Here is a 22,776-nt window from a genome sequence, read left to right on the forward strand (position 1 = left end):
AAAAAAAAAAAAAAGTAAGTAGTTCTAGGCTCCATTAGCCTTAGTTGAGGAACGTTCTGGATTTGGAATGAAATGGTAATTAAGAAGCACTGGGAAATTGCCAAGGCATAGTCACTGTCTTTGAGGAGCTCACAGATAAATGAGAAGCTAGGGCATGTACATATATTTATATATGCTAGCCAAAATTCATGAATTATGATTTTATGGTATTTTTTTTTCTGCTCTCCCTGCCTCTCCAAAAAGTTTTTGAAATAAGAGTGGTTTCTGGAAACGTGTGAGGTGTTAACCTAACTGTCCTTTATCCAAAGTGTTGTTGAAGGCTTTCCGAATGGAGAACACCAAAAGAAGAACAAATGTAAATGCGTGTACTCTTTTCTTGATTTCTCCCTCCTTTCCTTGACTGCTTATTCCTAGCACTACTCTGCAGAGTTGTCCCAGAATTTACCTTAGTAGGCAAGGTTGGTGTAGGATAAATAACTGTAAAGTGTAGAGACACAAACTGTAATCTTATCCTCTTAGGTTCATTCAGTGGGAACCTGAGCTTAGAGATCATTTATAACCTCCCCGATTTTAAGCCTGAGAAAGTAGAAGCCCCAGGTAATAGAAAGACTATCCCAAACCCCACTGGTTGTTGACATAACATCTTGACTGCTTCTTCCAAAAGGAACTAGACATTAGTTTTTTAATGCGGCCAGCGGAACATGCATTTGTGTACCACTCTCTACCAGACACAATGGTCGGCAGATTCAGCTGTAATTCTCTCAGCATCAGCATGAAGTAGGCATTTCACTTCTTGGATGAAGAATCTAAAGCTTGGATGGTTTAAATGTCTTACCTAAGCAAAGTTAAGGTAAATCGAGCTTTTAATTAAGCCCATCCTCTTTTTAGTTCAACATCATACGCAATTGCCCCCAGTACAATTCTTTATGGCAAATGTAGTTTCTGTTAGGAGTGCTGAGGTTTTGTCTACATCTGTTCTGTCATACAATCAAGAAATGGCATAATCTAATGCTTATCTAGTTTTATCATTTCCGAACTATCGGACTGATCCCCACTGTGTTTACTTGCAGTGGTTCTGAAGATTACTATATGTTAGTCTGCCTTGCTGTCTCTGGGAATAGGGGAAGCAGTGCACATAGTTTTGTACTCGAGTCTTGGCTTCTGGTGCCTACCAGTGGTGTGAATTTGGGCAGATCACTTAATGTCACTACATTTCAGTCCTTACCTACAACATGGAAATGACAGCTTCTAATCATAGGATTATTGCCTTAATGAGATTGAGAATGTGTGGCACAATGCCTGACACATGATAGGTGCTCAGTAGATCTTATGAGTTTATTATGAAAAGTTAGTGACACAGCATTTCGTGGATGAAATGGGCTTTCTGCTAAGACTAAAAGCTGGGTAGGGAGCTGTTAACCTTGAGTATTAATTATCTTCAAGTTTGTTGGCTGCAGGTCTCAGTTGAATAAACTGATCATTTTCCAGGAAACAGAACTTTCAGCTCACTTGTGCTTTGAGCATGATAGCTTTGTCCCTTCGTTCCCTGTGGTGATTAACTAAACATCTTGCCTCAGCCTCAAAGATGGGTACAGTGTGACCTTTACCTAAGTATTTCTGCTTCCATGACAACAAGCCATCCTGTGACTCACTAGTTTATCAGGAGGACTAGATCCAAAATCTTACCTTTAGATTGATAAGGATGGAAACAGATTGTATGGATGTACAGAGGCTTTGGCTACATAGCAATTGTTACTCTCATGCTCTAGCTTGTCACAGCTCTATTTGTGATATCAGTTCTGAGCACATCCATGCTTTTTTCTGCTCTCAGGCCTGACACAGTGTACTGACTGTTACAGCCACAGTATTATTGCCTTCCTACCTCCCTGTTGGCTCTTCTTCATGAAACTTGAAGGGTTTGAATACCCTTAACCTGATATATAGAGTGCAGTTGATCTGTAAGAAGAATTTACCATTACCAGGGAATGTCATCTTAAATCCCTAAATTGTATTTGCTGTGGAAAGTTTATACCTAAACTAGGTGTTTTAATTTTTAGTTGTAATCAGAAAATAGCTCCTGAACACCTATGATGTGCAGGTTATGTGCTAGTAAACTCTACAATTTCCTGAGGAATCCCGGGACCCACAGGACATAGAACCCAGTGATTGGGGCAAGGGCAGAGGGGGTTACTCAAGCAGAGGGTGCAACTTCTAGGCCCACAGTGAAATCCATTCGCATCTTGCTTTGACTTTATCTAGTACATAGAGGGGCAGGATTCTCACTAGTCTTTTTATGTAGATGCCCATTGTGTTTCAAAAGAGCAAACAAACAGGACTTCTAAAGAGAGAGAGGATCAAAGGACTCAAGTGGATATTAGTCATTTTCCCTCAGCACAGTCACACAGGTGTCCATCACAGGAGGATTCAGTTTCTCTCACCCCTCTTAATTAAGAATCTGTTGGCTCGGCGCCTGTGGCTTAAGCGGCTAAGGCGCCAGCCACATACACCTAAGGTGGCGGGTTCGAATCCCCAGCCCAGGCCCCCTAAACAACAATGATGGCTGCAACCAAAAAATGGCCAGGCATTGTGGCGGGCGCCTGTGGTCTCAGCTACTTGGGAGGCTGAGACAGGAGACTCGCTTGAGCCTAGGAGTTGGAGGTTGCTGTGAGCGTGATGCCATTGCACTCTACCCAGGGGGATAGCTTGAGGCTCCGTCTCAAAAAAAAAAAAAAAAGAATCTGCCGTGCCCTGTTGGCACCCATAGCTCAGTGGGCATGGTGCTGGCCACATACACCGAGGGTGGCAGGTTCAAGCCTGGCCTGGGCCTGCTAAGCAACAATGACAAGTGCAACAACAACAAAAAAATAGCAGGGTGTCATGGCGGGTGCCTGTAGTCTCAGCTACTTGGGAAGCTGAGGCAAAAGAATAGCTTAAGCCCAACAGTTTGAGATTGCTGTGAGCTGTGACAGCATAGCACTCTACCCAGGGTGACATAGTGAGACTCTATCTCAAAAAGAAAAAAAAGAATCTGTCATGATTACTTCGTACCTTCTTTTCCTATAGAAGAACAAAACTCATTGCGTGAAGGGTAGTACTGTGGGTATCAGACTGCATCAGGAAGATCTATGTATAACAACATGTTTTGTGTAGAGATTTTTTAATTATTTTTAAAGAATAGAATGGCTTGAATTATTGGAAGACATTTTTTTAAGAGAACTGCTTTTTTCTTTAAAATCATTCTTTTTAGTGACTATGTGTTTCCCCATGTAAATATACAATATTGTAATTTAATTTATTATTCCTTTACAGTTATATATTTGTCTTCAATGTCTCACCCCTTAAAAAACCTTTATTTGAAAATATTCTAGACCTTAAGAAAAGTTGCAGAAATAATACAGTTAACACCCATGTCTAGCACCTATCTACACCAGTTAGTTGGCCATATTTGCTTAATCTCTCCCTTCTTCATGCATCCCTATTCCTGCCTCCTTCCCCCGATATATACATGCATATTTTGCTGAACTATTTGATAATAAGTTGCAGACATCATACTTCTTTGCCCCTAGACACTTAAGTATTTATGTCCTAAGCCTAAGAGTATTCTTCTAATAACCAGGATACAATTAATCACCCTTGGGGAATTTATCATTGTTATAATAAGATTAAATATTTAAGTTTCTCCTAATGGTTGCTGGCTCCTCTGTTGGACAGGCTTAGGTCTGGAACACATTCAGCAGGCACTATGTCCAATTAACAGTGTCCAGAAAAAAAAAAGAAGAAAAGAAGAAAAATGGCAACGTGGTGGACAAGGCTGCTGAGCGAAGTGCAGCAGAGAGCCTGGGAGGGGCTCCCTCCTCAGTAGACCCGGAGAGGGCAGAAATGACAGGGCTGGTTGGGTGCATACAGGAGAATGAACTAGAAGTCTGCAAACAGAAGGGCCACCCTCCACCCTAAGCATCAGAACATTAGTAGCAAAGTAAAGGACCAAAGGGGGTCCTTCTCTCAAACACAGGCTGCACTATTTAAGGAGAATCACAGAAGCTGGTGTGGTGTTAGGACCCACTGAAAAGCCCCATGTCATGAAGTATTCAGGGAGTTCACTCCTCCTAAAGCTCCAAAAGGCTCCCAGTCAGACTTTAGGCTGCTTTACTCTCAAACTTGCCTGAACAGCCAAGATATCACCAGATATTCAAGGGAAGCCTATAGCAAGAAAGATAGACGCTAAGACACAAAAATGGATAAATATTGATCCCAGAAGAAAACCAATCCAAGCAATAGAAGAGTGCTTTAAAACATAATTTGAGCAATAAATATCTTTTATAACTCCTATTGACATCTTAGGACAAGTCACATTTCCCAAATATGGCCATGAAAATGTTTTTTTCTGCATTGTGACTTCACACTTTTCCATTAAGAGGGGGGAGTTGAATTCCTTTTCCTGGATTTCAGGCAGGCTCTGGCTGCTCAGACCAACTGAATATGGCTGAAATAGGCCAGCTGTGTGAGTTCTGAGCCTGAGTCATAAAAGGCCATGTGGCTTCTGCCATTTTCCCAGAGCTATGTACAAGAATCCAACCAGCCCAAGGCTGAGGTCACCCAAAGGTGTTAGGGTAGACAACCCGAGTCATCCCATAAACTGGGCCAAGCATCAAACTTGTGAGTGAAGGAGCCTTCGGATGCTTCCAGCCCCTAGATCCAGGTACCGCCCTCCCCACTTTCGAGTTTTCTAGCTGAGGCCCAGATAAGTCATCCTTTCCATGTCTTGTATGAATTCCTGACTCACAGCATCTTTGAGCATATTAAAGTAGACCCTGGGCTGAAAGAAGTAGTATACTATCTGGGTGTTCCTAGTACATTGAGTTTGATAGGGAATAAGATGTGTATGACATCCTCAGTCTTTGGCTCTTTGTCTCTGACGTTTCTGGCTCACTATTACTAATAATAACCAAAATATAGTCTCGCCTAGAATAGAGGCAGAACCAAGTCTGGCAGTCCCCAAATCTATAACCTATTTTGATCTCTTCTTAAATTCAGGTATATGTTTTTTCAAACAAAGGAAAACTATTCAGCTTCTCAGGCAGTGGAATACTGCTTCTGAGCATGAAGCAAATTGCACATTTGAAAGAAAATGAAGATTAAAGAAAGTACTTCTTTTGAAGGACATTTGTGATTATTTGGCAGCTCTCCATTCACACTTCAGGTTGTTTCTTTTGAAGGACTATTCAATTAATCATTGTTTAGCCCTGGCAGACTCAAGAATTAATTACTCATGATTCTAAAATTCAGTGTTTTCAAAAGATTGAAATCTTATAAAAATAACTGGAGAAAAGCAGCCATCAAGCTCACCCTAAAATAACATTTTCTGAGTTGTAGTTTACCCATTTTAACATGGTTAAGGAGGGGAAATATATTGCAAATTCAAACTTTTGGTTGACAGTATTAATCAAAAGGAGCATTAGCAGAGTAAGCTGGGTCATTTTGTTGGTTTTTGTTGTCTCACTAGTAATTATGCCCTTTATTGCTCTCCTTTTTCACTCCCTTATCTCATTATTGCCTCTTGCAAGCCCCTCCCAAGTAGAAACCTGAAAGATATAGACAAAGAAAGCCTTTAAATAATCTAGACAGAGGAGACTACATTTTAGGGGATGTCGTCTCTGTTGATTGAAGAGAGTACAAAATATGTCCTCAGCCTTTGATTTAAGATACTTATTATTAGGTGACTTCATTAATCAAAGTAATAATTATTTTTTCTACTTCTTGTAAGTTAGTTGAAAAGAGGATTAAAGACTTGCCAGAAATACCAGCCACTATGGAAACCAGTTTTAAAGATAAGTTCTAAAGAATAAGTCTGTGAACTCTTGCTCTTTCTTGGTGGCTGGCTAAATGTCCCTGGCCTCCTCATGGTCCTACCCCAGGGAGGGTTCCTTGCATTAAATTGAAAGTCATTTGTATTTTTATGTCTGTTCATCCTATGTCTTGGTAAATATAAAGCTATATGGAACTTTTCTAGACAAAGCAAAGAACACTTTGCGCAAATGTAGTCATTGTCTCCAACTTCCCAATGAAAGGGCAAAGTATGAAAACCGAACGGGAACAGAATACATTTTAAACAAATTTAAATTAATACACCTAATACAAATTTAAACAGAACTTAAAGTATCATTCAATTTAGCACAAAAAACTGAAGAAACACACAAGTTTATTTTGTTTAAGCTAATGACTTGTTTGTATCTACTAAGTCAGAATTTTCCAAGCCTCCTCACCTGTTCTTTTGTCATCTTTGAACTGATACTAGGGGAAAATTTAATTGGTAAATGTAAATAAGATGACATGATTGAAAATGCAGATTAAAAATAGAAAGTCAAAACTAAGGAAAGTAGATGAGCTAAGTAAGTAGGGAAAAATGAAGTCACAGAAGTGGAAAGAATAATGGGAAAATATACAACATGCCAGAAGCCTTATAAAAAAGAACCCTTTATTTTTTTTATTTTTATTTTTTATTAAATCATAGCTGTATACATTAATGCAGTCATGGGGTACAGTGTGCTGGTTTTACATACAGTTTGAAATACTTTCATCCAACTGGTCAACATAGCCTTCATGGCACCCTCTTAGTTACGGTGTTAAGACATTTATATTCTACATTTAGAAAGATTCACACGTACCCTTATAAGATGAACCATAGGTGTGGTCCTACCAATCACCCTCCCTCCACTCATCCTCCCCCTCCTCCCCATTCCCCATATTCTTGGGCTATAATTGGGTTATAGCTTTCATAAGAAAGCTATAAATTAGTTTCATAGTAAGGCTGAGTACATTGGATACTTTTTCTTCCATTCTTGAGATACTTTGCTAAGAAGAATACGTTCCAGCTCCATCCATGTAAACATGAAGGAGGTAAAGTCTCCAAAACCAGAACCCTTTAGAGAGGACATTAATTTAAAACCAATAGAGTTTCTCTGGTAAGTTTATTATGAAAAAGGTTATCAGAAACTTTTGATTTAAACTAAGCACCCAGCATTAATACATAGGACAAAGTATTTTCAGTGTATTTGAGGAAAGCCACAGAAAGGTTATAAAACTCAGGCATTTCATATTTATTTATTTATTTATTTATTTTTAAGCCAAGGCCAGAGAAGCTGACGCTTCGAGGTCCAAGATCCGGAGACAGCGCAGGTTAGAGACCTGGTGGGATTGCAGGTTAGAGACCTGGTGGGAGTGCTCCGAGCTGTGAGGAACCTGTTAGCCGCAACAGGTGCCGCGAGAGGGCGAGACGTACCAGTGTAGGATTCAAGGGAGGGTCTGCAGCTCTGGGAAGACCACAACCCCGCTCCGGCTGTTGGCCATTTCATATTTATTTTTAAGTTTACTAATTAACTAAAAAATACTTACCTTCCCATTTAAGCTAATATATCATTAAAATATCTGAGTATCAAGAATTTGTCCTTAAAGCTAAATTTAGAATGTAGGAGACAAACCCTGAGATTTTTCAGCTACCCTTTTTGAAAAACACAAACTCCTGAAAGCAGTATGAATTCTTGCAGTAAATCATTGAGAAGCTACCATAGATGAGGCACGATAATAGGTACTATGGGGGATACAGAGACCAAATTTCTTTACAACAGGCTGATAATCCAAAGAAGCTTGAATAAAATGCTTCCTGAAATTTGGTTATCTGAGACTATGCCTGGTAGTAGAGTTTTAATCACGTAGAATCATTAGATGAGCCCAGCAGACCACATTGACTCAGAACATATCAGAGTCGAAGCTCTCAGCGCTGACCAAGTAACAGATTGATCTTGCATTCCAAGGCCTAGACTGGCTTGATCATCATCAGCATCATTAGTGATTGCTATTTAACGAGACCCCTCTTCTAAGCCTTAGGCCCCAGGGGTTTCAGAGAGGAGATGTGGCCTTGACACTGGCCACCGTGTGCCTACCAGCCAGCCCTCACTGCTTACCGCCGTCCCTCTTCAGCCTATCCTGCACTTCTAACCTCCTGCCGCTCCCAGGCTGTCAACTTGGAAATTTAAGTATGTATGCTTTCATTACCCCAGAAAACTCAGACAAGTTTTAAAACTCATGAGTTCAGGGCGGTGCCTGTGGCTCAAGGAGTGGGGCACTGGCCCCATATGCCAGAGGTGGCAGCTTCAAACCCAGCCTCGGCCCAAAACTGCAACAACAACAACAACAAAATCATGAGTTCACACTGATACCCCAGTTCTAATTCAGCACTACAGGGTTCTTCCACTTCTTCCCTATTGCAGAACTTCCTTCTCCCTGTTAAAGAAAAAATTACTTGTGATACTTCTTAACGATAGCAAGGAACGCTTTATTCAGGAGGGACCATTGCAATGACAGTTTTGTAGTAAGGGAGAGAGATCTGGCCGAATGCAGCAAGAATAAGTGATTTATAGATACAGAGCACGGTAGGGGTCAGTGGGTTGAAAATTACTAAGAGGAAACATCAAGGTTAGGGGGATTCTTGCTAGACTAAACTCAACTGGGTTCTTGTTGAAGGCAGGTCTAGGTGATGAGATATCAAGGCTAAGGGGTGAGGAATTTAATTAGATATCAAGGGTGATCAGATACCAAGGGTAGAGGATTTTCACTAAAATGACTCAGGATTCTTGCTAAAACTGGACTAAGCAGGTCAAAATAGAGCCCTAGGTGGAGGCCTGGTCAAAAAGAGGACTCAGAGGAGTTTAACTCAAGTTTGGTCAAAGGAGAGAGCCTTTGTTATCTCACAGTGAAAAAGTCAGCATTTTTGGGGCTTTAAAAATAATTTCTTGGCTAGGCATGGTGGCTCAGGCCTGTAATTCTAGCACTTTGGGGGCTGAGGCAGGAGGATCACTTGCTGCAGGCAGTTTGAGGGTTTGGTGAGCTATCATGACGCTATTGCATTCTAGCGAGGGTGACAGCAAGACCCTTTCTCCCCCCAGCAAAAAAATTTCCTCTCTATTTAACCAGGATGCCAAGTATTTCTCCTGTTATGAAAATCTAGATTTGTATTTTAATTTAGATAATATGTGTTTCATTTTATAATGTGACTCTGTATGGTAATATCAGCATTTTTAATGCATTTAAAATTAAAATTATATTTACACAAAACTTTTAGGAATAATATACAAATGCTCCTCAACTTATAATCCTGATAAACCCTATCATATGTCAAAAAATATGTTAAGTGAAAAATACATTTAATACCCCGATAAACCCATCATAAAGTTAAAAAATGTTCACTTGAACCCTTGGAAGTGGGAGACTATCTATGTATTATTTGAAACAAAACAAACCAGAGTCATTTTAAATATTAATCATTTAAGGCCAAATGACTATGTGTAGAGTAGATGTTTTAAGGTCATCGCTGGAGCGTTATACCCCTTGCCCCCTTGCTTGGACTGAGTATTTGGGGATTAAGGTACTTATCACAAGGACAGGCACGGTGTCTCATGCCTGTAATCCTAGCCACTCTGGGAGGCTGAGGCGGGTAGATTGCTTGAGCTCACGAGTTTGAAACCAGCCTGAGTAAGAATGAGATTCCATCTCTACTAAAAATAGAAAAACTAACTGGGCATACTGGTATACACCTATAGTTCCAGCTACTTGGGAGGCTGAAGCAAGAAGATTGATCACTTGAGCCCAAGAATTTGAGGTTGCTGTGAGCTATGATGCCATGGTACTCTACCCAGGGTGATGGAGTGAGGCTCCATCTTAAAACTTTTTTTTTTTTTTTAAAAGGTACTCATCACAGTGAAAGTGGTAAGGGGAAAAATGAAAGACCGAATCATCGATTAGTGAAAAGATTTGCCAAAGGCCTTCAGTATACTTACTTAGAATGAGAGAAACAACGGATGGATTATTTAAGACTTTATCTTTTATTCTAACTCTTTAGAAAGGGGAGACAGGGTCAGAGATCAGTGGGGGAGAAAGGTGTTGCTGATGACTTTCAAGAGTGGGTTCTTTTACCAGAATATGACTGGAAGTGCTAGAAAATGGAATCTACTTCCAAATCCCTAATTTGTTGCCTTTATCACATATGGAAGAATAAGGAAGTTTGGAAGAGGAAATTGTTAGATTAGCTCTGCTTCCCTGTCGCTGGGCCTGGGCCTGGGCCTGGCCCTGGCCCTGGCCCTATGTTGCCCATTTCAGAGCAGCCTCCAGGCAAAGTGGAATGTCGGAGAAACCTTGCCATTGTCACCAGGATGGGTAGACTGAGAAGTAGCACAGCAGAAGGACTAGTGTTTATTGAACACGTGCCTGTGTCAGGCTCCGTGGGCATTATCACATGTACAGAGGGTGCCCCAAAAATGTATGCACATTTTAAGAAAGGAAAATAATTGTATTAAAATTGTAATATTCGATATATACCAATGACAAAAGATGAATGCGAGCCACTTCGAACACCTCTTGTAACTGCAGAAGTCACACATGACTTTACAAATTTAATACGCTTTTTTCCTTTCTTAAAATGTGTACGCATTTTTTGGCACCCTCTGTATACAGTCTTTACAGAGACTACAGTTCTATTTCCATTTTACAGATTAAAGCAGAGAAGGGAAGAAGCTTCCCAGAGATTTCACCACCCCCAGTGGAGGAGTTCCAAAGCTTCCAAAGCTCAGGCCCTTTCTATAGGTTCTCCAGGGCTGGGGGTTGGGGATAAGACCCATGCTAGAACTGCTCAGCCACATGGCAGCAGAGGAAGGGGCTTGGGTCTCCTCTTTTAAGTGACCAGGTATATATCTCTCATTGTGTCATATTTATGTAAATTTTATGCACAACCACCTCAGCACCCCCTAGAAGATTCTGGCCTCCTCCTTCATAGTTAACACATGACTTACCCTCTGGGACGTGCCATAGTAGATCACTCCGCCTCTGGCACATGCAAGTCCTGGGTATCAGAGCCCCTCCTTTGGAATCCCAGTCTGTGGCTACTCCCCAGAGTGGCAGAACGATGGTCCCTTAAAGAAAATCTTCAGAAACACTTGGCGCTCAGTAGGTGAATAGTTGTGGAATGAATGGATCTGCTGCCTCCTGGAAACCCATATGAACAGGAGTGGATTTACATATTCTACTACTTTTGTACTTGGCAGTTTTCCCACAGTGTTTATTTGCAAACAAAGTCAGATTATATCCCAGGTCACTTTTATGTTGCCTCTGGTAACACGAGAACTGTTTTTGTGTTAAGAAAAAACTGCTTTCAAGGTTGCCTCTTGGAACGAATGTTCTTTTTCTCTTCTAATTAAATTATTTTCTTAAACTTACTATTTCAGAGGATAAAAATTCAACTAGAGACTGCAGGATTATTTAATTTTCTCTTTCCAGCCAATAGTAACTATGCTACCATGAGAGCACTTTATTTCTCCTTCTGTTAGACTGTGAAATCATGGAACATTTTTCATGTCTTAATAGGGAGGGACAACGCATGTGAGAAAACTTCATATATGTTTCTACGAAAGGAGCTTCCCGTACGCCTGGCTAACACCATGAGAGAAGTTAATCTTCTGCCGGATAATTTACTTAACCGCCCTTCAGTGGGATTGGTTCAGAGTTGGTAAGTAAATAACGTGTCTTAAAATGGATCTTCCCACAATGCTCTGAACACTTGGCATTGGGACCGTTCTCTGTAACAGTGCACATACCTTCCATCTGACAATGACTCATTCGGAATAACTGGGATTGCCACACAAATAAAGGAGTTTGTGTGTGTGCGTGCAGGTGTGTGCTGTTCGATTTAAAATAGTTTCAGTGAAAATACCTCTAACTTAACGCTAGACACTTTCTTGGCATTTTTGTCCATGGGAGTGGGCCTGAAGTCCTACAGATAGGATGTTTGCCTCTCATGTTTAGCGTCAACCTTGCTCTTTCTGTTTTCCTTTTATAGATGTTCCTTTGAGGGAGTACTTCTTCCCGAACAAAACAAGTCATTTAAAGGGGAACTGTAGATTGGAAAAATATCAGCTCCCTGCGGTGTTTCATTTGCCCTATTTGTAAAGTATGGGAGATATTAACAGAGTAAAACTGGAATCAGTTATAGCTCTGTGGTTATTTATCTGGGGAGGTTGAATTTGTGACGGACTGCCCACTAGGTAAGCGGGTGAAATCAGTAAGTGGTAGGCTATAAAGAGCAAGTGGGCTCAGCACCCATAGCTCAGTCCTTAGGGCGCCAGCCACGTACACTAAGACTGGCAGGTTCAAACCCGGCCTGGGCCTGCTAAACAACCATGACAACTGCAACAAAAAAATAGCCAGGCATTGGGGTAGGCCCCTGTAGTCCTTGCTACTTGGGAGGCTGAGGCAAGAAAATTGCTTAAGCTCAAGAGTTTGAAGTTGCTATGAGCTATGATGCCATGGCACTGTATCAAGGACAACATAGTGAGAGACTGTCTCAAAAAAAAGAGCAAGAAAGGGATTTGCATAAACAGTGTTTAGGACACGTTTGCAACTCTGCTCTGTGTTATAAAAGCAAGCAGGGGAGAAGTCACTGTGGGGACAGCTGGAGGAGTTTGGGAAGCCAGGTGCCATAAGTACTCTTAAGCAAGCACAGTGTGGGGAGGACAGAGAAGGGAGGAGAAATACCAGCTGTGGTTTTGCACTGCCCCTTGCTAGGTGGGTGGAATCCACAGGTATGAGTTGGGGAGAGCATTTTAGGAGAAGGGAACAATGTGGATAAATATAAAGAGAATGGAACTATTAATTATTAACAGTGTGCATTTAGAGGGTTAGTGGAGGCCAGGCTACTGGAAGAGAATGGACATTCAGTAGTTACTCTTCAATAATACTAAATCTAATAGAGTCATAAGGCTAAAAATGAATTGTCTGAGAAACACTGCTTTAGGTGGTCTTAGAACTACGGTGTCCAGTCCCTTTCCCATGCAAGCAGCAGCTCCTCACCTTGTGAGGTGCAGGGTCTTTGGAATGCAGGAGAGATCAGACAGATAGTGACCATGACTTTGATATCATACTCAGTTGCCTTCTGTTCTGGATTCATAGCTTGATTCAGAAGGAGCAGCAAGTACTTATTTGCCTGACACTTCTCTATTGCTTCAAGACCATTGTTAGAGATTTTCTAGTAGAAAGTATAAAATCACCTTTGGTGGGGGCACTGTGGGAATTCTAAGTAGGTAAGATCAAGTCCCTAATCCAGGTGGTGGTGACAATTAAACATTTACTATTGCATATGTAAGGTATGGACTTCAGTGTCACACATGCACTTCTTAAAATTTATATACACTTTTTGTTAATCAAACTGTGGACTTGGTGTATCAGGATATGTTTGTAAGGAACAGAAAAAGCACCTGAACCTGGCTCGTGTACCTAGATGGTCCAGTCAAGCCTTGGGATGACCTTTTGGTATTGGTTTGATTTGGAGATTCATGAGGTTATCAAGGCCTTGCTTTCCATGGTGCAGGCTTTAGTCTGATATTGGATTCCCTCCTGGTAGTAGAATAGCTGCAGCAGTTCCAGGCTTCCCTTCCACATAGCACACTGAAAAAATGCCAAGCAAGTTGAATTCCCTCCCAGAGTCATCTAGAAAGTCTTCTCCCATTTTACTGGCCTGAATTGAGTCACTATGCTCATTCCTAAGCCAGTCCCCGTGTTCAGGTACATGCATGCATTGATAGGCTTAGACCTGGACTCGTGGACTAATTAATAATTAGTGACAAGAGAAATAGGATTACCCAGAGAAAAATGGGGCCACTCAGGATCATTGGAGGCACCAGCATCCCCTGAAGCACTTGAGTTACATGGGGTGATAGAATGGAGGTTTGAGAGAAAATTTGGAGCACTCTTAGGAAGAGGGAAAGAGCAATGAATGTTGGGTGGGCAACTACAGCAATTCTTCTTTTTTAGGTATATGCAGAGCTTTCTGGAACTTCTAGAATATGAAAATAAGAGCCCTGAGGATCCACAGGTCTTGGATAAGTAAGTATGGTACCGCTTACCTGAAAATATCTAGGTAAAAAATATTTTGGTAAATAAAACACATGTCATTAAGACCCAGAAAATATAATTCGGACAAAAGCATGAATTTTCTTAATTGGTGATGACTCAGCATTGTGTTTTTGAAAAGTTCGTGTTGAGACTTTAACGTAATACAAGAGGAATAATTACACTTCCAGCGATGCTTCATGACCTAATTCCTACTCCATTCACTCAAGGTGAACTGGGCACTCACTACAAATATTGCAGTAATGTTCCATCTAGTGGTAGTTTGAAGAATGAAGTGGTCTGGTAATATACATGAATTTATTCACTTAGTCCTTTACAATTTTTTTTTTTTTTAGATTTTAATGGGAAATTACATTTGAGCTCAAAAAAAAACTATAATGGTTTTATTTTGGAGAAGCATAAAAGAATGTGCTTTTTATGTAACAACCTGAATTCTATTGCTACCATTATGCACAGAGGGGTTAAATTCTCATGCTGATGGAATATTTCTGTTTTTTAAATTTTTATTTAGCCAGGAAACAGTAACCCTAGCTGTGAGAATGCTTGTTTTCTCCCCGAGACAAATTAAGTATCCCTTTCACATTAATTTCTTCCTCTTTCACGTATATATGAGTGAACGCACACGGCAGGCCTATTGTGCTGAGGAATTTCTACATATGATATAAACCTAGTCCACGTAGCTCTGAGACTGAACACCTGACTTGTAGGTGTTCCATAAAAAGGGATACAAGGAAGTACAAGTGGCCTTAGGACACGGAATTCCCAGATAAGGAGACTGAGGTCAGAGATGTGAAGTGACTTACCCGTGATTATAACAGTTCATGGCAGAGCTCGACTTACAAGTCACATTTCCTTGTCCCTAGTACACGGTTCTTTCTGACATACTCCATTGCCAGGCTGCCAGTTTGAGCCATGAATGGCTAGCTCAAGTTTAGTTGTAAATTAAAATATAAAGGGAAAGAAAGCCCTGACCTGTTTTATACTTTGCTAGGTGTTTTCTTTCTAATGGATCTGTGAAATGTAGGAGTTGGGAGAGCAGAGTTTTCCTTCATAGAAGCCACTGCTGCTATTTCAGGCATCAATGTTAAACGAACCAGATCCAGAGTTTTGTTTCGACTGAAATTCTAAACATTAGGACTGACCTTTCTAGCTCCAAATTTCAGGACATAGATTTGTGGGAGTACCATCAGCCCTTCATATCCATGGGTTCCATATTCTTGGAGTCAGCTAACCTTGAGTCGAAAATATATTCAGAAAAAAAACAATAAAAAATAACAATACTGCAATTGGAAATAATGCAAAGAAAAAACAATACAGTATAACAACTACTTATATAGTGCTTATGTTATATTTAGGTACTATAAGTAATCTAGAGTCGATTTAAAGTATAGGGGGTGCTGTGTGTAGATTATATGCAAATACTGTGCCATTTTATATAAGACACTTTAGCATCAGCAGATTTTGGTATCTTCAGGGGGATCCTGGAACCAATCCCCTACAGATACTGAGGGATGACTCCACACTTTTATTAAATTTATGCTATGTTTTTCTCAGAGCCCTGTCTCAGTTTCTGGAACAGGTTATCAGTCAGACGCGATTTCTGGAGATGAGCCTGCTTTGTAAACCGCCAGTACCGAATCCAGTGTGTGCCAGATCTTCGTGATAATCACTGAGCTCTCAGTGAGCTTCAGTAACTTGCCCAGGTTCGCACGACTAGTTAGGATAGTAGGGCGTTGAGAAGGCTGATGTCCTGCATGAAGGAAGGAGTGAAAAGTGAGCAAGTGTCATGGCTGCAGCCTTTTCTGTTCAGCGAGAGGTTATATGGGATCACCAGCAGGGAAATCATTTTAGCAAAAGGTAGCTCAGAGGACAAGCATGTTGATCACTATGATAGAGTTTAGATGAACCGGGAAGATTGGGGAAGAATTCTGAGAATTGAACCACTGAGGTAAGTCTCCTCCCTTCAGATAAGTGGAAGATATTCTCTGCTATATTGCATTGCTTCACTTTAGTAATATTTAATTTAGAAATGTGCTGGAAAGAATATTATGTAAAAGGCAATTATCCATTATACAATCTTTTGTGAATAATTATGGCGCGATTTCAGAAGTTGATATATTCATTTTCATTGTTTGTATGTATTTGTTACAGAAATATTTCATCAATATTGAGAAAAATGAGACTATTCAGATAAGTAAAAAGAAATTTCTACAGTTAACCACTATAAAGGTTGACCCAGGAGGACAACTAGGCCTAAAACAATTTTTATAAAAACAAGTATCTACATTATAGATCTATACCATTATTAATAGTTTTATAATACTCATTTTAATGGTGCATCTCTAGCTAGGTCATGCAATTTGATCCTCTGTCACTAGATTTTAAACTGTTTGATTGTTTTCTCCCTAGTACAAACGGTACAGCTTTTAAATACAGCCATTCACTTTGTCCAGTTATTTTCCTAAGATCGATTCCTGGAAGTGGAATTATGTTCTTCAAGCTATCGATATATCATGTTGCTAAATTGCCCCTAGAAATCCATCAGTTAAGCTCCCATATTCTGACACCCTAAGTAGAGAATAGTATTGCATTGTTTTTATCTGCTTTTCCTGTTTGTGAGGGTGAAGTTGTTGTCATATGTGTTTCTTTTTTGGTAAATTTTCCATTGATATCAAATCCTTTGCCTAGTTTTCTAATGGGGCACTCATCTTTTTCTTTATTGAGGATAATAACTCTTCAAATATATTTTCTCCAGTTTTGCTTTTTTTTTTTTTTTACTTTATAACGTGTGTTCCTATAGAATTGCTAAAATTCTACATGGTCACGTCATTTTTTTTTTCATATTATTTGTTTCTACCTTTAGTATTAAGCTTAGAACAGCCCCCCTTCAGGTTACATACTCATTCACCTGATTTTATTTTCATTCCTGTGATTTCACCCTTTTACATTTTCAATCCAATCCTTGACTTCAGACCTAAAATTGGGATGTGACTTGAATTGTTAGCTCGCTGTTCCAATTAATTGGATTGTTAATTTGATTGTTTCCCTACTGATTTGTGATGTCACTTTCTCAGTAGGGTTAATTTTTATATATACATATTCACTTGCCCTTGAGCCTGGTTCTAAACTTTTTATTTGATCCTGTTGACTGATTTGTCTTTCTGTTCTTAGTTACATTGTTAATATATTTTTTTCCTATGCATCTGTACAATAATATGATAAATACTTGAATAAGTTTGTTTTATTTGCCTCTGTTCTATGTACATTTCATCACTGTATTTTATTGCTGTGAGCAATTTATTTCAAAATTTTACTCTTCAAAAGTGTAACATTATTTCTTTCTTCTTTTCTTTTTCTTTTGTCTTTTAATTTTTTTTTTTTTTTGAGGCAGGATTTTGCTCTGTTGTTCAGGTTAGAGTGCAGTGATGTCACTGCAACCTCCAACTCCTGGGCTCAAGTGATCCTCCTGCCTCAAACTCCCGAGTAGCTAGGACCATAGACGTGTACCACCATGCCTGGCTAATTTGTCTATTTTTGTAGAGATGAGGTATTCCTATGTTTCCCAGGCTGGTCTCAAACTCCTGACCTCAAGCAGTCCTCCCACCTAGCCTCTCAAAATGCCAGGATTACAGGCATGAGCCACTGTACCCAGCCAAGATTATTTCTTTATTCATGGAAGCTGTTACTTTGAGACTATTAATATAGTTCTGGGAGATTTTTGAGAGTGGCTTCATGTTGTCAGAATAAATATTGATATGTTCTGCAATTCTTTATTCAACATTTATAGAACCTATATTAATATTGCCATTTATCCAGAAAGTCAGTAGATTCCTAAAAGGGTATTTGAGCATTTTTTCCTTATTAGACTCTTTTATCTTTTTCATCTCTGAAAGAAGAGTTTCTGTAGAAAGAAAATTTCAAGCAAAAACTTGGGTAATACTTGAGTTTCTTGGGAGTACTTCCTGGTAGCATGCAATGAGAATGACGTCTCTAGCTTTTAAAATACCAGCAGACGACAACCAGCCTGGGGACAGAGCTGGAGAGTCTGTACATCAGCCCATGCGATATAAAGACTGACTACATTGTGTTTCCCTCTCGCACAGCTTTCTACAAGTTCTGATTAAAGTCAGAAATAGGCACAATGATGTGGTTCCTACAATGGCACAAGGAGTGATTGAATACAAGGAGAAGTTTGGGTTTGATCCTTTCATTAGCAGTAACATTCAGTATTTTCTGGATCGATTTTATACCAACCGCATCTCTTTCCGCATGCTTATTAACCAGCACAGTAAGTTGGGTTTTGTTGGTCTAGTTTTGAAAAGGTAACCAGAGCAATTTCTCTCAAATGTTGTGCTTCACTTTTAATTGACTGACTTCCCTTTTTTTGACTGTAGAAATTTCACTTGTAGTTTAAGTTTTCCTGAGTGAATCCTCTCTTTTAAAAAGCTATTAGTCTTCATAGTTAAAAGGAGTTTTTGAAAGGCTTTCATGATGTTCATTTTAGAGATAGAACCACTACCTGCCTTTTAAGCCACTGCTATTGTATTGCTGGTAGGGATGAGAGACTGGCTTTTAATGGCAGCCAGATCATCATGTCTGAATACTTTTGTATGTCTCTGAGAGTATGTTCTGTTCTTTATCCAGGATGTTATCTGTTTTCTTTCTTAGTTTGAAAAACATTGATACCATGAATATTAAATTTCACAGTGATGTCAGGTTACATGAGATTGTCAGTTCATAATCCTGTACTGAGAGTTTTAGTGCATTCTCTAGGGTGATAGCAGATATGAAAAAAAAAAAAACCAACTGAAATTCTCTGCACACAAAAGAGTATTTGGCTCATGTTCAGCATTGTCTCTTAGGTTGATTTTATAATTCTTAAGAAAAAACATCCACATGTCTAGAGCCTAACTCATCCTTTCTGGTGGATCAGAAAATGGACAGACAATTTTTATTTTACTGATTTGATTTATTTGGATAAGTGATAGTTATATAACTCTTAAACGTGGGTTTATTTTAAATGTATATTTCTAAAAAATAGAAATGTATCACAATTTATAGGAAATTTACAGGAAAAAAAGAACCCAAGTACTACTCAGCTCAACTACTTAGATAACTACAGATCTTTCTGATCTAAATATGTATGTATCCATACATACATGCACATGTTTTTAGATCATTAATTAAGCTTATACTCCTGTTTTTCTTCTACTTAGTCAGTTGGAACTTTATTTATTGGCCTAATGCTCATATTTACCTTTTTTTAGATAGTCCATAATTAGTCTTCAGTAGTTTATTGGCCATTTATACTGTGTACAAGCATATATAAACTGATCATAAAAAGAGACAGGATTAGGCAGCATTCAATTTTTCAATCCGATCATCTCACAAAATGCATCTATCTTTTTTTTATAGTTTAAAATCTCCCCTATTTTATTTAGGGATCTTCATTTTTGTGAAATCTAAGTTATTCCCAATTTTTGCTTGATTTAAAAATAAGGATACCTATGAGCATTTGCATTTAGGTTGCCTTTTTTTTTTTTTTTTTTTTGAGACAGAGTCTCACTACGTTGCCCTCAGTAGAGTGCCGTGGCGTCACACAGCTCACAGCAATTTCAAACTCTTGGGCTCAAGCGATTCTCTTGCCTCAGCCTCCCAAGTAGCTGGGACTACAGGCGCCCACCACAATGCCTGGGCATCTTTTGGCTGTAGTTGTCATTATTGTTTGGCAGACCCAGGCTGGGTTCAAACCTGCCAGCTCTGGTGTATGTGGCTGGCTCCCTAGCTACTGAGCTATAGACACCGAGCCTAGGTTGCTTTTTTCTTTGGGGCTTTTGGCTTTTATTCAGAAACAAAATTTTGCAAAGCTTGTATGCTGTCGAATTACCTGAGTGTACTTTTAAAAATACGTGAACAAATACTGCTTGTGTACACAATGGTACACAACACTGAAAAACCCCTATGATGGAGGCGTCTAAAATGGTGACAGTGAAGATGCTTGCAGGCCTGTCTTCATGGTGCAAATTGTATGCTCTAAACCAGTGGTTCTCAACCTTCCTACTGCCGTGACCCTTCAATACAGTTCCTCATGTTGTGGTGACCCCCAACCATAAAATTATTTTCGTTGCTACTTCATAACTGTAATTTTGCTACTGTTTATGAATTGTAATGTAAATATCTGATATGCAGGATGTATTTAGGCGACCCCTGTGAAACGGTCCTTTGACCCCCAAAGCGTCACACAGAGACCCACAGGTTGAGAACCGCTGCTCTAAACACTTAGCAAATGTCAGAATAAATGTACTTAGTAGTACTAAGAAGAGGGGTAAAGTTGGCTAAGGATGAAAGTCGATTTCTTCATCCAAGTCACATTGGGTGGGGGAGAAAGGATTGGGCACCTGGCACGTGTCAGTGCTTTGGGATCTGCTGACTGCACCTAACGAGTCTTAAAGCCCATCCTTCCTCCTTTGTTGGCCAATAGAGTTGCTTCCCTATCAGCTGTGTAAGTCACTGTAAATGCTAACATGATGCTTACAAATAAGAGATCCTTTCTCTGCTTGATCCCAGCCTGCTGCATTTTAATCTCTTCCCTTCCTTTTATGTTTGTTTAGCACTTCTGTTTGGTGGTGACACTAATCCTGCTCATCCTAAACACATAGGGAGTATTGATCCTACCTGTAACGTGGCTGACGTGGTGAAAGGTAAGGAAACCAAATAATGTTATCAGTTACAGTTCAGATAAGATTGTGGTTTATTTCAGGCAGCTTGGCTATAAGGTTATGTTGCTGTGTTGTCTGCTGATTCATCAGACCACTCCGGGCCTAAGCCACTTATCCAAATATGAAATGTTCTTTCTAGGCAGTTTGGGAAAAGATGCATAATTTGTAATGCTCAAAATGCGAGTTTCTACTTCATTGATTAGGGTTTTACTCATAGTTCTATCTCCAATAGTAAACATTTATGTAAGATTCTAAGTTTTGATTGCCACCATTATCTGAAAATTTTGGAGAATGCAAATCCTTATTATAAAATTAGGCTGAACTTGCAAGTGTGTAAAATTTAAACAACTTTCTGATGTGCAACCCTGGTTTTAGAATCTACATGGCATGCCGGATTCTGGGGTTCCTGGTCATCAAGCTAGATACTGTCCTAGTAGCCTTGGGATAGAACTGAGCCCTGTATTCTTAAGTCCCTGGTTCTTGGGCTTTTTGATTGTAAACAGCAGTTTCTTCATCATTCATTTAAGATAAATTCTATTTCCAGGAAGCCTTCCTGGTTGTGAGCGACCCACCAGGTCCCTAGATGTCTTCAGTGTTATGGTCACGCTGTGTAGCCTCAGATCCCCAGACTGTCCCCTTTCCCAGGTCATATGTCCTACTGTAGGCCTCACCTCCCTCCTCTAAACACTCACAAATTCTCATGACCACAACTCTCCCTAGTCTCCATCAAGGATTTGTGTTACTGTCCAGCAGCCAGAGCAAAGGAAAACCTGTGTGATTTGTTTGCACTGGGTATCCTTAAACCTGGGACGGAAGACCCAGGCCTGTCAGTCTTAGCTCAGTCTAGGATTGTTGAGCTTCTCTGGCCTCTGTTTAGTTGGAAACATTTACTCACATTATTTCATTAACATGAATAGGCCCAGCCTCAGCTCCCTAAGCACCCTGTGTTGCTCTTTCACAAGATAACACTGGGGTTGATTTTAATCCCTGCACACGTGCAGGGGCAAAGAGGAAAGGATCGGTCTTATCATAGCTTTTATGAGCACTAGGTCCTAGCCCAGTGCCTTTTATAAATCAGAGAACCGGGTTCAGGCAGTTGACTACCCCTTTGAGAAAAAGGCACAGTTTAGAAAGAAAACGTGTGCTATCAGGTGTCCCAAAAGTCACCCCTAGAGTCACCATACACAGGGAAAATGGGAAGTTTTAACTAATTGTTATCTGTATCTACAAAATATTCATTATAAAATTTTATTCTCTATGTGTTGGCTACCTCTTTGTAAAATTTTGTAATAATTTTTCTAGATAAAAGTACATTTAGCTACAATTTCCCATTTTCCCTTTGTGTAGTGACTCTAGGAGTGACTTTTAGGATACCCTGTGCCTTTTTTTTTTTTTAAACTGTAACCGATTTGAGGTCGGGGTTTGTGATAATGTATTTTGTAACTCTCACCGTGCCAGTATAAATGATTAGCATTATTCCTTGGTTTGATAAATGTTAAACCTTTTAGCAACATTATCGAGATTTAATTCTCATAAAATCCACCCATTTAAAGTACATAACTCAGTGGTTTTTAGTATATTCACAGAGTTGTGCAGCCATCACAACAATCCAATTTTAGAACATTTTCATCACCCCAAAAAGAAACCCTCTACCCATCAATCCCTACTACTATTCTTCTCCTCAGCCCTGGGCAACCATTCATCTACTTTCTGTCTCTGTATAGATGTTCCTGTTTTGGACATTTCATGTAAATAAAATCATACCATATGTGATCATTAGTGACTGGCTTCTTGCACGTAGCGTATTGTTTTCAAGGGTCATCATGTTGTAACATCAATTATTATTTCATTCCCTTTTATGCCTCAGAATATTCAACTGTATGGATATAATATTTTATTTCCCTGTTCATCAGCTGATAGGCATTTGGGGTAGCTGGGTTACCTTGCAATAGTTAAGTAACTTCTTTGGGCCTGAGTTTCTTCATTGGTAAAATGACTCCATTAGTAACTCACCTATATCATGGTGTTAAGTGTATATGTAGGTCCCCCACAGCATAGATAGCGCACGGTAAAGGCTGTAGACAGGTGTATTAGCAGTAGGAAG

The 22,776-nt window shown here is 39.6% G+C and overlaps 1 protein-coding gene across 2 annotated transcripts in view; it reads left to right on the forward strand.

Annotated features, from left to right (window-relative positions):
- Positions 1-22,776, forward strand: part of PDK3 (pyruvate dehydrogenase kinase 3) — a 66,804-nt gene that overhangs the window by 13,298 nt on the left and 30,730 nt on the right. For both annotated transcript variants that reach the window (XM_003791917.3, XM_023514372.1), the window contains exons 2-5: positions 11,413-11,554; positions 13,855-13,926; positions 18,057-18,241; positions 20,565-20,654. In XM_003791917.3, the coding sequence (XP_003791965.1) occupies positions 11,413-11,554; positions 13,855-13,926; positions 18,057-18,241; positions 20,565-20,654 (489 nt within the window). The remainder of the gene's footprint in view (positions 1-11,412; positions 11,555-13,854; positions 13,927-18,056; positions 18,242-20,564; positions 20,655-22,776) is intronic.

This window comes from Otolemur garnettii, unplaced genomic scaffold, assembly GCF_000181295.1.
Source record: "Otolemur garnettii isolate 467f Iridium unplaced genomic scaffold, OtoGar3 scaffold00051, whole genome shotgun sequence".
NCBI classification, from domain to species: domain Eukaryota; kingdom Metazoa; phylum Chordata; class Mammalia; order Primates; family Galagidae; genus Otolemur; species Otolemur garnettii.